This window comes from Chrysemys picta, chromosome 22 (genome assembly GCF_011386835.1).
Source record: "Chrysemys picta bellii isolate R12L10 chromosome 22, ASM1138683v2, whole genome shotgun sequence".
In the NCBI taxonomy this organism is placed as follows: Eukaryota; Metazoa; Chordata; order Testudines; family Emydidae; genus Chrysemys; species Chrysemys picta.
In genome coordinates this window covers 8,319,069-8,332,589 of record NC_088812.1, presented here as the reverse complement: position 1 = coordinate 8,332,589, position 13,521 = coordinate 8,319,069, and the positions used below count along the sequence as shown (strand labels likewise).

The 13,521-nt window shown below is 45.0% G+C and overlaps 1 protein-coding gene across 1 annotated transcript; it reads right to left on the bottom strand.

Moving 5' to 3' along the window:
* Positions 1-4,502: 4,502 nt before the first annotated feature.
* On the bottom strand, positions 4,503-12,770 carry LOC135977195 (maestro heat-like repeat-containing protein family member 2B). Its single transcript, XM_065576529.1, has 9 exons — positions 12,637-12,770; positions 11,953-12,096; positions 8,840-8,932; positions 8,299-8,368; positions 8,085-8,198; positions 6,971-7,044; positions 6,585-6,707; positions 5,425-5,508; positions 4,503-4,785 (listed from the first exon to the last, which is right to left on the bottom strand). The coding sequence occupies exons 1-9, from the start codon at positions 12,718-12,720 to the stop codon at positions 4,633-4,635; spliced, it is 939 nt and encodes a 312-aa protein (XP_065432601.1). The 5' UTR covers positions 12,721-12,770; the 3' UTR covers positions 4,503-4,632.
* Between the last annotated feature and the right edge of the window lie 751 nt (positions 12,771-13,521).

Here is a 13,521-nt window from a genome sequence, read left to right as displayed (position 1 = left end):
CCCTTTATGACACCTCCCGAGAGTACCCAGGGTTGTGAGGTACCTCACTACCACCTGCCCTTAGCATGAGGAAGCCTTCTCTGTGCCTGCCAGGTGTCAGCTCCTGACTCTGCCAGCCACAGGAAACACAAGCACACCCTTCTCACCCCATCCAGCTCCTCTGTCCTTCTACAGGTAAGCAATCGGTACACTCCAACCGCCGAGCCCTCTGTGCAGCCCCAGAATGTCCAGCCCCTGTTCCACTGGACACTCACAGAATTCATAGATTTGCTACATACCATGTCACCGGTGTCACCTCAGCATCACCGCTCCATTTAACACACTTAGATACGTTTAGAGTGAAAACAACTATGCTTCACTTAGATACGTTTATAGTGAAAACAAGTAGAGTTTAATTCACAAAGATCAGAGATTTGAGAAGCAGCAAGTAAAATTAATGTAAACAAATGGTTACATACAAATAAAATCATAACACACTTCTAGAGCTTAAACTTAGATAACCAAACATTCCCCTGTCTCACAAAGGACAGCTCCCCCAAATCTCTCTCCCAGCATGAAACACCCAGACCAAATGTGATCCTCCATTCATGAGACAAGCTAGCTGGCAGTTCATCCAATAGGCGAAGGATACCTGATGCAGGATACCTCTGGACCTCCAGATATAGTTCCAAGCATCCATTGTCTTCACTTGTAAACAGGGTACCCCCTATTGTTTGTTTGTTTTTCTTGTATCGAATCTCCTCTGGAGACTTTGCAACCACTTGATTAGAATGTTGCTCTATTGATTAGCATCCACTGTGAATAATTACTCATCTACATACAGCCATTCAGGCAGATAAGCATCTCCTGCCTGAAAGAAACTTGTTGATCGCTTTCTGGTGACCAGCCCTAACTCACAGACCTTAAAAGCATAAACTTCAGTATACAACCATAACGCCTTATATATTATCCATCCAGTCACTGTGCAATGATTATGATGATCCGTGTGGCACAGGTATCCAGTAAAGTCTTTACATGACACCCTTTGATTATATAGAGATCAGATCCAGGGAATCCTGGTAATCTTATGCACTCCTGTGGCCTCTGCCACTGGGCACCCAAAGGATCCAGGGTCACATTCTCAACTCTCATTGAAGTCAGCGAGAGGTTAGTAACTCTCAGCACTTTGCTGTTTCGGGCCCGAATTTTGAACAGCCGCCAGAAAATATCAAAAACCTCACAAGAGAACCTAATCTTATTTGATTTTTTAGCCCAAAGAATTTCAAATGAGCCTGGATCTGGAATGGGAAATTCTAGAGTGTAATCCAACCCCAAATGGAACTCCAAACCTTCTGGGGCTTATTTGTCACTAGTTCCTTTCCTTTCATTTTCAGCGCTCGCCATAAAAATGTTCCTTGTCTGGATTTACACGAGGCTGTAAAGAGCTCTTTCTGACCAGAAAGGCTTCTCCATGAGATACAGTCACCAAACCTTGTCTTGTCTCTTTTCCTCGTTGGGTTTCTCAGAGCAAATTTTCTTTTGAGTGGCAAATAGAAAAAAAGAATCCTTTAGATGTCCCCCAGTGATGCACTAGCACCATTAACATGCTGGTTTTATGGTTAAGTTTTGTGTTGTTCCCAGAGGTAATACAGCGTTATTTATAACTAGAGTTGGTTGAACAATAGTAAGTCCATTTCACAAAACAAGTGGGATTTTTCACCACACAAATGAAAAGTGAAAGAAACAAAAATATTTTGCTTTTACAAATCAAAAATGACCATTATTCAATTCTTTGTTTTCCCCCCTTTCCTTCCCTTTATCCCTCGTCCCCATGCCTTTTTCCCCTCTTCCACTTTGTGACTGAAAAAGCCAGAGGGGGGAGGAGACAAACAGGAAAGCAACTGGAAAAAAGCCCCCAAAAAATCAACATCAGTTTAAAAAAACTAAACATTTTCTATTTGGGTTGGGGTTGTTTTGTTTTTTGTAAAAAAAAAACAAACTGAAAAATTTGAAAATCTCCCATGAAAATAAAAAAGGCCATTTTTCACTGAAGAAAAGTTGCAAATGAAATGGTTTGACCAGCTCTGCTTCTAATGAATAATTTATCATTAAGTTTTTCCCCAGCTGGTACATTTGGAGGGGGGAGGGAGGGCTGTGACAATACATCTGAAAGCCATCTTGTACCTGAAGCAGCATGTGCTCCCACCGTTCATGGTCCAGGGAATTCTCTGTGTTTCCTATAAAGCAGGAGGCAAAACAATAGTGTCACCTAGGTTAGCAAGAAGAGTCGTCCCAGGTATCTCCTTTGCATAGGGTGACCAGACAGCAAATGTGAAACATCGGGACAGGGGGTGGGGGGCTAATAAGAGTCTATATAAGAAAAAGACCCCAAAATCGGGACTATCCCTATAAAATCGGGATATCTGGTCACCCTACCTTTGCAATCTGTCCTTCTAAAACCCCTGGTCTGCCAAGCTGTAACATACCTGGGCTTTCAAGGCTAAATGGGACCTACGCCAACGTTCTTTGTTGGACCAACAGAAAGTATCATATTATGTACCCTGCTGGCATTTTTATTCAGGGTCAACCCACCAGGAGTGAGATGCTGAGCACTCCCAATTCCTGTTGACTTTCATGGGAGCTGAGGGTGCTGAGCACCTCACAAAACGGTTCAGCACATCAGAGGACTGGGTTTAATGTGAATACAAACTTTTCCTGCATAAGAAGAGATTCTGGACTCGATCCTAACTTGATGTAAATCGGTGTAGCTTCACTGAAGTCAATGGAATTATACTGATTTACATCAGCTGAGAATCTGGCCCTGATTCTGAATGTCCAGCTCTAACCTACCCTTCTTGAATGTCGGCACAATGTAGTACTGGGGACTCTGTACAGCAACAACAACTAGGGAAGATACAGCTCATTTCTTAAATCTGTTTTTGAATATCAAACCCACTTGAACATTGTGGGGTCCGACGTTCATCAGAAACATCGGGTTTGTGCTCCACGTAGGGTCTGTCATGCTCCACAGAGACTACCCTGGCACAGCTACGTCATTGGAGCTCTGCTGGCATAACCCCATAGTGTAGACACAGCCTACACTGACTGAAGGGTTTTTTCCACGGAGGTCAATAGATTCATACCACTGTAAAATTGGTGAAAGACATTTTTGGGCCCACAATACCTAGATTCTACATAGGGCAGCCACTTGGCCAACCTAGCTTTTATGGCTCAGGTTTCCTTACAGAAAGAAAACTCTGGGTTTTTTAATTGAATCGCCCTTGAAAGTAAACATGGGGTTTAATTTTCAGAAAAATTTAGTTTGCAAAATCAGACTATATATGTAACCCCAAAATATTTCACTAACCTCCAGCTTCATGGGTATTCACCTTCCCAACTAATAACCTAGCAAAGGTGTGGGGGGAACTGCTGTATAATTTCCATTCAGCTGAAACCTTCCTGGCCTGATTCTGCCCTGATTGAATTGGCCTCAGAGGTTAAACTCTGGATTTACCCCAGTGGTTCCCAGTTATCCAGGTGAAGGAAAAGTGAGGGCCCAGAACCCCAACTTCAATTCCCCACTGTTCTCATGTACTGCAACAGGAATGGCACAACACATGTCAATACGAAGCTGCATTTTGTGGCTTCCCTTCTATTCTCCATGGACCGCACTCCTCCTAACTAGCACTTTACCTTCAATGTACTGCAGCAGAGGTGGGATCTTTACTACCCACATCTCACCCACTGCTGCGTGGATAATGTGGTGCAGGGCCTTAAGTAATTGCAAGGCAGCATATCCATGTCCTTCTCTTTCATAAGGGGATGAGGCTACTACCTGTCAATGAGAGAGAAAGAACAGGCTAAGTTTTGTCAGCACAACACCAGTTTGTTCCTGAAGGAGGGAATAGTTCAGACTCTCTCATTGTGGAGACCGTACAATAGAGTTTTTGCTTCTACTGCAGTGTCTTCCTGAAGAAGCAAGCATTCTAGCTAGTACGAGGATGCAGAACAGTGTGTCTCAGGAGAGGGTGGAGAGAGAGAGACCCAATCATACACATTCCTTAGCCTGTCTATAAGCATCTAGCTATAAAACCGATTTTTATAGTTAACTGTCCCACTTCACATTCTCTATTCTCATGGTCTACTCACCAAGAGTCGCGCCAGCAGCCCCTGGGGTGTAGGGAGTTTCACTAGGGAAAGAAACAGAATAGCATTCATTATGCCAGGCTTTGCAGAGAGTCCTGCCGATGTTATTCACCTATCCATTTCCAACCTGCCCACCAATGTTGAATACAGCTGATAATAATTTGCATTTCCATAGTGCTTTTAGTCTCTGAGCATCTCAAAATGCTTTACAAACAGGAATGAATTCCGCCTCACAGCACCTCTATGAGGTTGGCATTAATTACTCCTTCATTTCACAAGTGGGGAAGCTGAGAGAGAAAGATCAAGTGATTTCCCCAAGGTCACATCAGAATTTTGGTGGCAAGCTGGGAAGAGAACCCACATTTCCTAGCTCCCTCCCATGGCCATGTTGTAATCACAAGACCATCCCTCATTCATTTTAGCCTCCTGATTGCAGACGAGAGAACTGGAGCAGACTGAACCTGTTCATTTCATAGGGCCTGGAGAGAATAAATGAAAGAGTTTCTGTTATAAACCTCGTCCACTGTAGTTGACGCAAGCAGCTTCTTCTCCTTCCTGCTGCTTTTTCTCAGCCAGTTCCCTAAGGCATCTGCAGAGAGGCTTCAAAGTACCCGTGTACTGAGCTGGCACCACATACTCCAGAAGCCTTGGCCATAACACCTGCAGAGAAGAGCGAGACTGTTCAGTACATAGCTATTTCCATTCCCCCATCTCCAGTATCCTGCTGTCTGAATCCCTCCCTGTCATGTAGCTTCTCCTTTTATTCCTCACTGACCCTTCCCTAACCTATCACCTCATCTCTCTCTCCCCAACATCTCACTCTACCTGTCCGGTGCCCCCGCACTCTGTCTTTTAAATACACTGCCTTGTTTAGTGAGCAATTTGGCTCTCACCCAGAGATGAATCCTCTTTCCCTGCATTAGAGCATTATGGAGCTATTTAGATAGCACCATAAACTCACCCAGAACTTTACAGACCTATATAAGGCACAGTTCCAGCCCCAGTATCTGTTCAAATCCAGGATCACCAAATCTAAATTTCAGAAGGGGGGGTTCAGACAGTGGAAAGAATTAAGGGAAGATCTCTGCAACATGATTCCTTCCAGGTAAGTTGCTTTATATCTTTTCTCTAATGTGAACCACATACTCCATGATGAAGGGGTCACACCATCCCTGACATGAATTTGACATGCTGTTCCTCCATTATGCTGACTGTGCAAAAAGCTTCCTTGTGGAGAGGTACAAGGAACGTAAGGAAGAATGTCCCTATTTCAAGAAGCAGTAGCAATAGGTCACTTACTTGGGACATTCCACTGACTGAGGTGTCCAGACATTGCAGGATGTCAATGCACAGGGTTTGGATAGTCCTTTCTTCCTCAATAGCCTGGGTGAGAAGTTTTGTACCCTGCTGTGAGATAGCTATATAGAACTTATGAGCTAGTAGCAAGACACTGGCTATAGAATCAGTGTCCTTCTCTTACAAAGCCATCTTGAACATTGACCTATGCCTGCTTTTATATTGCACCGGAAGTGCACAAACGTCTGAAGGGAAGAGCATAATAGAAACTCCTAACTGGTGGGTCAGATCCCAGGCTTAGGAAAACCCTAAAGTGAAGGGAATGATTCACTGAACACAATAGAGTTCCCCCAACAGTGTTAAAAAATTTTAAATTTGAAAAACTGTTTCATCTTTTTATCTCTGAGGAAAAATATTCAGTCTCTGCCCAATGGAAATAAATATGCAGAACCAGGGGGGTCCACTCTGTTTGTTCTGATGCCCCAACCAGCTTGGGTCATTCTGTGTGTAGTGAGTGTGATTCTATCAACAACTTACTGTAAAGTTGAACTGTTTATGTTAATACATATCATGGATCCAGTCACGGAGCACAAAGTGTCTGGAGCCCCTGGCTGTGTCCATGGATAGAAATACGGATTGAAGATATTTTTAAACTAGTACATGTAGAGTAGAGTATGTAGTGAGGGAAATATGCAGCAAGCTTTTCCAGGCTCCTGACAGTCTGGGATGCAGCCTGCATAACCTCGGTGTTTTGCTGATAGTTTAGGTATGCTTCAACAGCCACAGAATTGGGCATCATTATGTTCTCTGGAGAGTCTATTGAAAACAAAAAGATGTGCTTCCTTGTACAAGAACATTTCACTGAAAAATGGTGTTTTCAGAAGTTTCAATGTCTCATCAGAGGTTTGAGTAACCTCGATAACTCTGTTAGATGTAATTACCCAGTGTGAGATTCTGATCTCTGTTACACTAGTATAAATCCAGAGTAACGCCACTAAAGTCAGTGGAGTTACCTTGACTTTACACCAATATAACTGATCAGATTCTGGCTCTAATCATTCAGTCCAGCTGTCCCTGAGTCAAAACTCCCACGGAAGGCAAAGGGAGCAATCAGCATGCAAGAATGGTAGGACCGAGTCCTACGTGTTAAGAACTCTCCTTACCAGTTTGCTGGTGGACACACTGAACTCGTGGAAAACATATGCTACCATATCCCATGCTGCACAATTCTCCACACTTCCTGAACTGAGCAGCCTCCTGATGAAATGAAGAACTGCCTTCCTCACCTGCAAGGGTAGAGATTACACACATGAGTTCTTGTTATCCCTTCTGCCTGAAATAGGAGATAGGATATGAGAGTCCTTATGCTTTTGAGTTTATCTCCTTGGATTATAAACATGGCTACATTTAACACTGGCAGGAGAATGACATGCCTTCTCTAGTCTGCAGTCTCTCCCCTGGATCTGAATGAAAGCTCCACCCAGATATCCATTCATCCCATATCATTGAAAAAAACTGAAATATTTCACTGCTCCACACACAATCTTACCTTAGCATTCTGATCACTGAGAGTGGATTTCACTGCCTTCACAATCAGAAACTTTTTAACTCTTGTCTCGGGCACTGAAAGATAAGGAGAGGTGTACAGTACTTCTTTGTTCCACTCACTCACTTTCCACATTGGAATTAATCCTGGATTTCAAAGGGCCCTATTTAAGAATAGTACCGAGCTTCTCTCATCTACAGAATCAGTGGGAAAAACATAGGACCAGACTCTGGTCTCAGTTACACCAGTGTAAATCTAAAGTAATTCCACTTCTATAAATAGTGCCATCATACTACCATGATGGAAATCTTATAAAAGCGTTAGATAGACTGAGGTCATTGAAGTTAATCTGTGTTTACACCAGTATAACAGAACTCAGAATCTTTAGTGTATAATACTGATGAATATCGAGTCAGGAGTCCTATTTTATTTGTATCTGATTATTGTTAACATGCATTAGCCCCAAGTTAACTTCTGTATTTGAAGTTGAAAAATACCTTGGGCTACATTCAGCACTTAGTTGAACCTGTTGATTTCTGGGTGGCCATACGGGGGTAACTTATAGCAGCATTTGGTCCCTTAGTGGAGATCCAAACCACTGGTGACTGTGTGTTATAGAGCCTCAGTGCCCCATTTGCAGAGGCGATGAGTCTGTTACAGCCCTGCCGTGCCTACAAAGCCTTGGTTCTTTAGCTCAATCTATAGTAGCTCATGCTTTTAGCTCTGGATCAGGGCCGGCTTTAGGCCGATTCCCCCGATTCTCCTGTGCCTAAGAGGGCCCTGCACTCCACGCCTAACAGGGCCCCGTGCCCAGTGGCCTTTTCAATTTTTACTCACCCGGCGGCGCTCGGGGTCTTTGGCGGCACTTCAGTGGCGGGTCCTTCACTCCCTCCGGCTCTTCGGCAGCACATGAAGGAGCCACCACCAAAGTGCCACCGAAGACTCGGAGCGAATGAAGGACCTGCTGCCAAAGACTCGGAGCGCCACCTGGTGAGTACAAGTCCCACGAATCAGACCCCGCACTTCCTAAAGCCGGCCCTGCTCTGGATGTCCCCAACTTAACCCTCAGCATGTCGGCCAAGAGGGCAGCTGGCACAGTTGCTCCTGTGTTACTTACAGTCGGCACCAACAATGGCACTGAGCAGATTCAAAGAGGCCACACGAACAGCCTCATTCTCAATCTCCAGCTGCGAGTGCAGAAATGCTATCAGATCATCAGGAGAAGAACGGGCTGCAAGGGAACAAATCACGTCCTCACTGACAACAGAACTCTTATTCTTACCATACCTGACAAGGAAACCACTGTGCAAGTCAGAGTCTCTTCCCCTTACCTAGCAGAACTACACAATCCAACAGCTCGGCGTGATTTTCCGTGCTGAGCGGCTTAGCTTGAGAACAGATCTGTGGGAAGAAGGGAAATGGTCAAAGAAAAACTAATCAGAAGCAATTGAAAAGAAAATGTTCAATTAATTTCTAAGCTTCCACTTCCTACTTGTCCAAATAGAGATCTGAACCCCAGGTAGATGGTACTGAATGCACAGCAAGAATCAAACACAATGACCAATACATTCGATAAGAGAAGCTAAAGGGTTTTGAGCAGCAGAGCTGATCTAATCAAGACACAGCCACAGTTTTTACTATACAACTCTGACTCCCCTGATAATCGGCTTATGGTGAAATTGCTTTACAAACTGAGCTGGATATTAGCTAAGAAAATGAGACCGCTACCTGCTTACTCTTGAGCCTGCAGAAATCAGTAAGGCATGAGGAGGTGCCCAGGCTCTGCACTATCATTCGATAGATTTTTATTGTTAATATGCTTCAGATCTGCTGTGCCTAAACTCAAGGGATCCAAGCAAAACCACCCCTCACCTGGTTGTGCAGAGCACTGCAGATGGCTTGAAACTTCCTTTTAGGTAGAGGGATCTTATTTTCAAAAGAGACCTTCAAGAGCTGGCTCAGACTCTGCAACAGAGGGTGAAAGTCAGATGGTGGCACACACAGGAGCAATATGTAGTGATTGAAGCAGCTTCAGGGGATTCCTAGATTCCAAGGCTGGAACGGATTATTGCCCTCATCTAGTCTGAGCTCCGGTACAACACAGGCCATAGACCTTGCCCAGAATAATTCCCAGAGCAGAGCTTTTAGAAAAACATCCCAATCTCAATTCAAAAACTGTCAGTGAGGGAGAATCCACCTCGGCCCTTGGTAAATGGTTCTAATGGTTAATTATCTCACCATTAAAAATGTACGCCGTATTTCCAGTCTGAATGTTTCTAACTTCAGTTTCTAGCCATTGGATCAAGTTACACCTTTCTCTGCTAAACTGAAGAGCCCATTATAAAACATGAATGCCTCACGTAAGATATTATAGACTGTCATTAAGTCACCCTGTCACAGGATAGGTCCACCCTGTCAGGGTGGTACCAGGTTGTGGAGGAATTGAAGTAGATCTGGGGCGGCCCAACTGGCCTAGTCTCCCTAGTCACCGCAGCAGTCCTGGCTCCTAGGGCAGCATAGCCTAATGGTCGGGATCAGTGCAGCAGCCCTTCGGTGAGGGTCCACAGCCCAACAGCGTGAGTCACTAGGGCTGCCCTTCTGGGTATGGCAGTGCGGCCTAGTGGCCAGAGTCAATGGAACCGCCCTTGGCAGCAGGGCAATGCGGCCTAGTGGCCAGAGTCAATAGAACCACCTTTTGCGGCAGGGAAGTGTTGCCTAGTGGCCAGTCCTTCTCCACTGGCTCCTACCTATTCCACAGGTCCCAGCCCAGGGCCCTGTCTTGCCGCAGGGGTATCTGCCTCCAGCTCAGCGGGTATCCTTCCCAAACATGCCGAGTCAAAGCCTGGTACCTCAACTGGATCAGTGCTTAATCCACCTAGGCTACTTCCCACCCGTTCTTCAGCAGCTGGTAGTCTCTGGGATTCTGTGGTCTCTCCTCCATCTCTGGCACTGGGTGGCTGGGGGTTGGTTGCAGCCACAGTCCGGCTGGCCTCTGAATCCTGGAGCACTGGCAGTCTCTCTGCAGGAGCCTGCAATGCACCTCTGCTCCCTTCGGCAGTCATCTCAGCCTGAGCTGAGCGGCTCTCTTTTATATCCTGGTTCCAGCTGAAGCATGCCCAGCAGAGATGAGGGGGCATGGCCTCCTCCGCCCACAATGTATGATTAACCCCTGCTGAACCAATGCGGGGTAGGTAAACTCCATCACGCACCCTTTTACTTTCTGTTTGTTAAACTCAATAGATTTAGTTCCTTGATTCTACCACTATAAGGCATGTTTTCTAATCCTTTAATCACTGTGGCTCTTCTGTCAATATCCTCTCCAATTTATCAACAGCCTTTTTGAATTGTGGGCACTAGAACAGGACACAGTATTCCAACGGTAGTCACACAAGTGCCAGATTTAGAGGTAAAATAACCACTGTGCTCCGACTTGAGATTCCCCTTTTTATGCATCCCAGCTTTAGCTTTTTTGGCCACAGCGTGAGTTCGTGTTCAGCTGAATATTCATCATGACCCGCAAAATCTTTTTCAGAGTCACTGCTTCCCAGAACCACATCCCCCAGCATGTTATGTATGGCCTAAATTCTTTGTGCCTAGATGCAGACATTTACATTCAGCCGTATTTAAATGCACCTGTTTGCGCCCAGTTTACCAAGTGATCTAGGTCACTCTGAATCAGTGAGCTGTCCTCTCCATTCTTTACCACTCCCCAATTTTTACCTCATCTGCCAACTTTACCAGTGATGGTTTTATGTCCTCTGCCAGCTGATTGATAAAAAAGGTGAAAATCTAAGGGTAGGTCTACACTTACCCGGTAGTTCGGCAGCGAGCGATCGAACTTCTGGGTTCGACTTATCGCGTCTTGTCTGGACGCGATAAGTCGAACCCGGAAGTGCTCGCCGTGGACTGCGGTACTCCAGCTAGACGAGAGGAGTACCGCAGAGTCGACGGGGGAGCCTGCCTGCCGCGTGTGGACCGAGGTAAGTTCAAACTAAGGTACTTCGAACTTCAGCTACGTTATTCACGTAGCTGAAGTTGCGTACCTTAGTTCGAATTAGGGGGTTAGTGTAGACCTGGCCTAATTCCTTCCTGCATCTAAACACTTTTCTCCTTTGCTGCTTGAAGCTTCCAGAATGTCTCTGACGCCATCTACATATTTTACTATGTTTAAGCAGTTGTGTAGTGCCCTGATGCTATCAAACAAGTCCATGATGCGTTGGTTCCCTCCAAATCATGGGTATTTCAGCCCCAAAAGTGACCACATACTCTGTACCAGAAAGCTTCAACCAACAGAGATGGTGAGTAAATATCACTACCAAGTAATTATAGCTGTCTCATGACTTCATTTACCACTGTGTAGCCCCACTGAAGACAGAATATGGCCCCTTACTTCTTCTCACGTGGTACTGAGGGTAGATGAAATAGAGAGAAGAGGGGAGTGAGACAATATCTTTAATTAGATTACCTCACCCACCTTGTCGCTCTAATATCTTGGGACCAACATGGCTACAACAGCACTGCATAGAACGGTAGATGAAATAGACATGCAATGCTCTTATATCGATCTAGTTACATAATCCAAAGAAATCACCCTCAAGCCTCCTTAGTATTAATTTTCAATCATTGACAGTTGGCTTGGTACTGACCAAAGACAACATAGGGCAGCCCCTGCTCTGAGCAGCTTATGATCTAAAAGAGAGACACAGAGTTGACAGGATGTACTGGGAAATCACAAGGGGGGAGTATTTTGTTGGGGAGGGGGGCAGATGATTTGTTTTTTATCTCCTTATCATCCTCCCCCAGGAAACAGAGGATGCTTTTCATAAGAGGCATTTACCTACAAATCTTGTTGCCTAGGTCACCATGTGTATAAACCCAGAACTCGTGTGGATATTTATTATCTAACAGGTCACTGTCTAGACCAGGAAACCCCACTGGCAGCAAATTCCTCGTGCAGTTCATACATGCACACACATAGACCTCACCTTGGTGATGTGAAAAACATCAATGTCCTCCTTATATTGTTCAAGGACCCATGAGATCAGTTCAAATACCCGATCGTGATGCTCCTCTTTGTGTAGCAAGAGGCTCATCATGGGACCAAGGGCTTTGATGATGGCCTGCTTGAGCTGTATAGATGAGACACAGAATTTATGTTCCTAAGAATTCATTCAATATCATCCAATGGGCACACCTTTTCTACTTCTAATGAGTGCAACTTCCCTTGTTCCACTGTAGGAATGGCCCTATCTCAATATTTCCTGGTAAAGAACCGGGACTCGTAGGGTTGGTTTCAGGATTATATTCTAATGCACCTCACAACTACACCAGGTGAAATATTCCCCAGATTAGTAGGCATTCTCGGCCAACTCAAAACTGCTGTAACTCCACTGGGGCTGAATGGACTTATATCAGGAATTAATTTAGCCCACTATCCCGTGTTCATCTGCACATTAGGTGCATAACACTAGAATACATGTACACAGTGCACAGACAGAATTTCCATGATGTGGTGACATTATAAATATATGGGTTTTAGATGTTTTACATGACACTCTGTTCCATCCAAAAGGACCTACCATTAAATGCCATCATCACAAAGAGTGACAGACACATAGAATTTAACATTACAATTTCTGCTAAAGGTTTAGAAAGCCAGCAATTCTCACCTCCAGATCCTCACAGGTCAGCCAGTTGCTGGTCACATGACATTGTAAAGGAATAATTCTATCGCAGAATTGCGATGCACCCATTCTGGGGAATGTGCACTTTTCCCAGTTAGTAAAATATACATGGACTGCCATTGACCATTTTTCCAGAACTGCATGGAAGGAGAGAAGACAGGCAATGTGAAAAGGACATATTAGTAACGAGGAGAAGTTGCTTTATCAGTGAACACACCCAGGCCTAAAGTTTACTACACAGCCTTTGTGTCTGTTTATTTTAAATTATATCCATGAGTCATAAAGGGCCTGAATTTACAAATGCTCAGCGCCTCCTGCAAAGTACGGAGCACTCTCAACTTCACTGAGTGCCACGGCAGCCAAGGAACGCAGCACCTGGTGCAATCCAGGGCAGGGAGCATAGTTTGGGGCCTGTTTGCAAACTTGGCCAGTCACTTAAATCTGTACCAAGACCCCCTAAATATCCATTTTGGGCACCTACAGTAGGTGCTGCACTTACCACCACAAAATGCTTGTCTCAGCCTGCTGTCCTTGACTAACTCCAACACAAAGAACATGCACTTCAGGGTAGTTTCCACATAAGGGATACACTCAAGTGCTGCAGAGAAAGGCCAGAAGAGAAGGAAGAAAGATAATCAGCTGCTCTCCGCCTTCTTACAACACAGAAACACCGTGGGGCAGGATGCTATGGGCTCCTAGGTCATTTTGTGCTGCATAAGCAGAGCAGAATGGCTTTAAAGCAGCCATTGAAAGCCAGTGGGGGATTCACCCTGAAGAGGGGAATCTTCCACCAGTGTACAGCTGTGCCCGATGCCCAACTCACTCCCAGAGTAAGGGGAGAGAGCACTGGGGCGGGATGGGAAGTGGGGT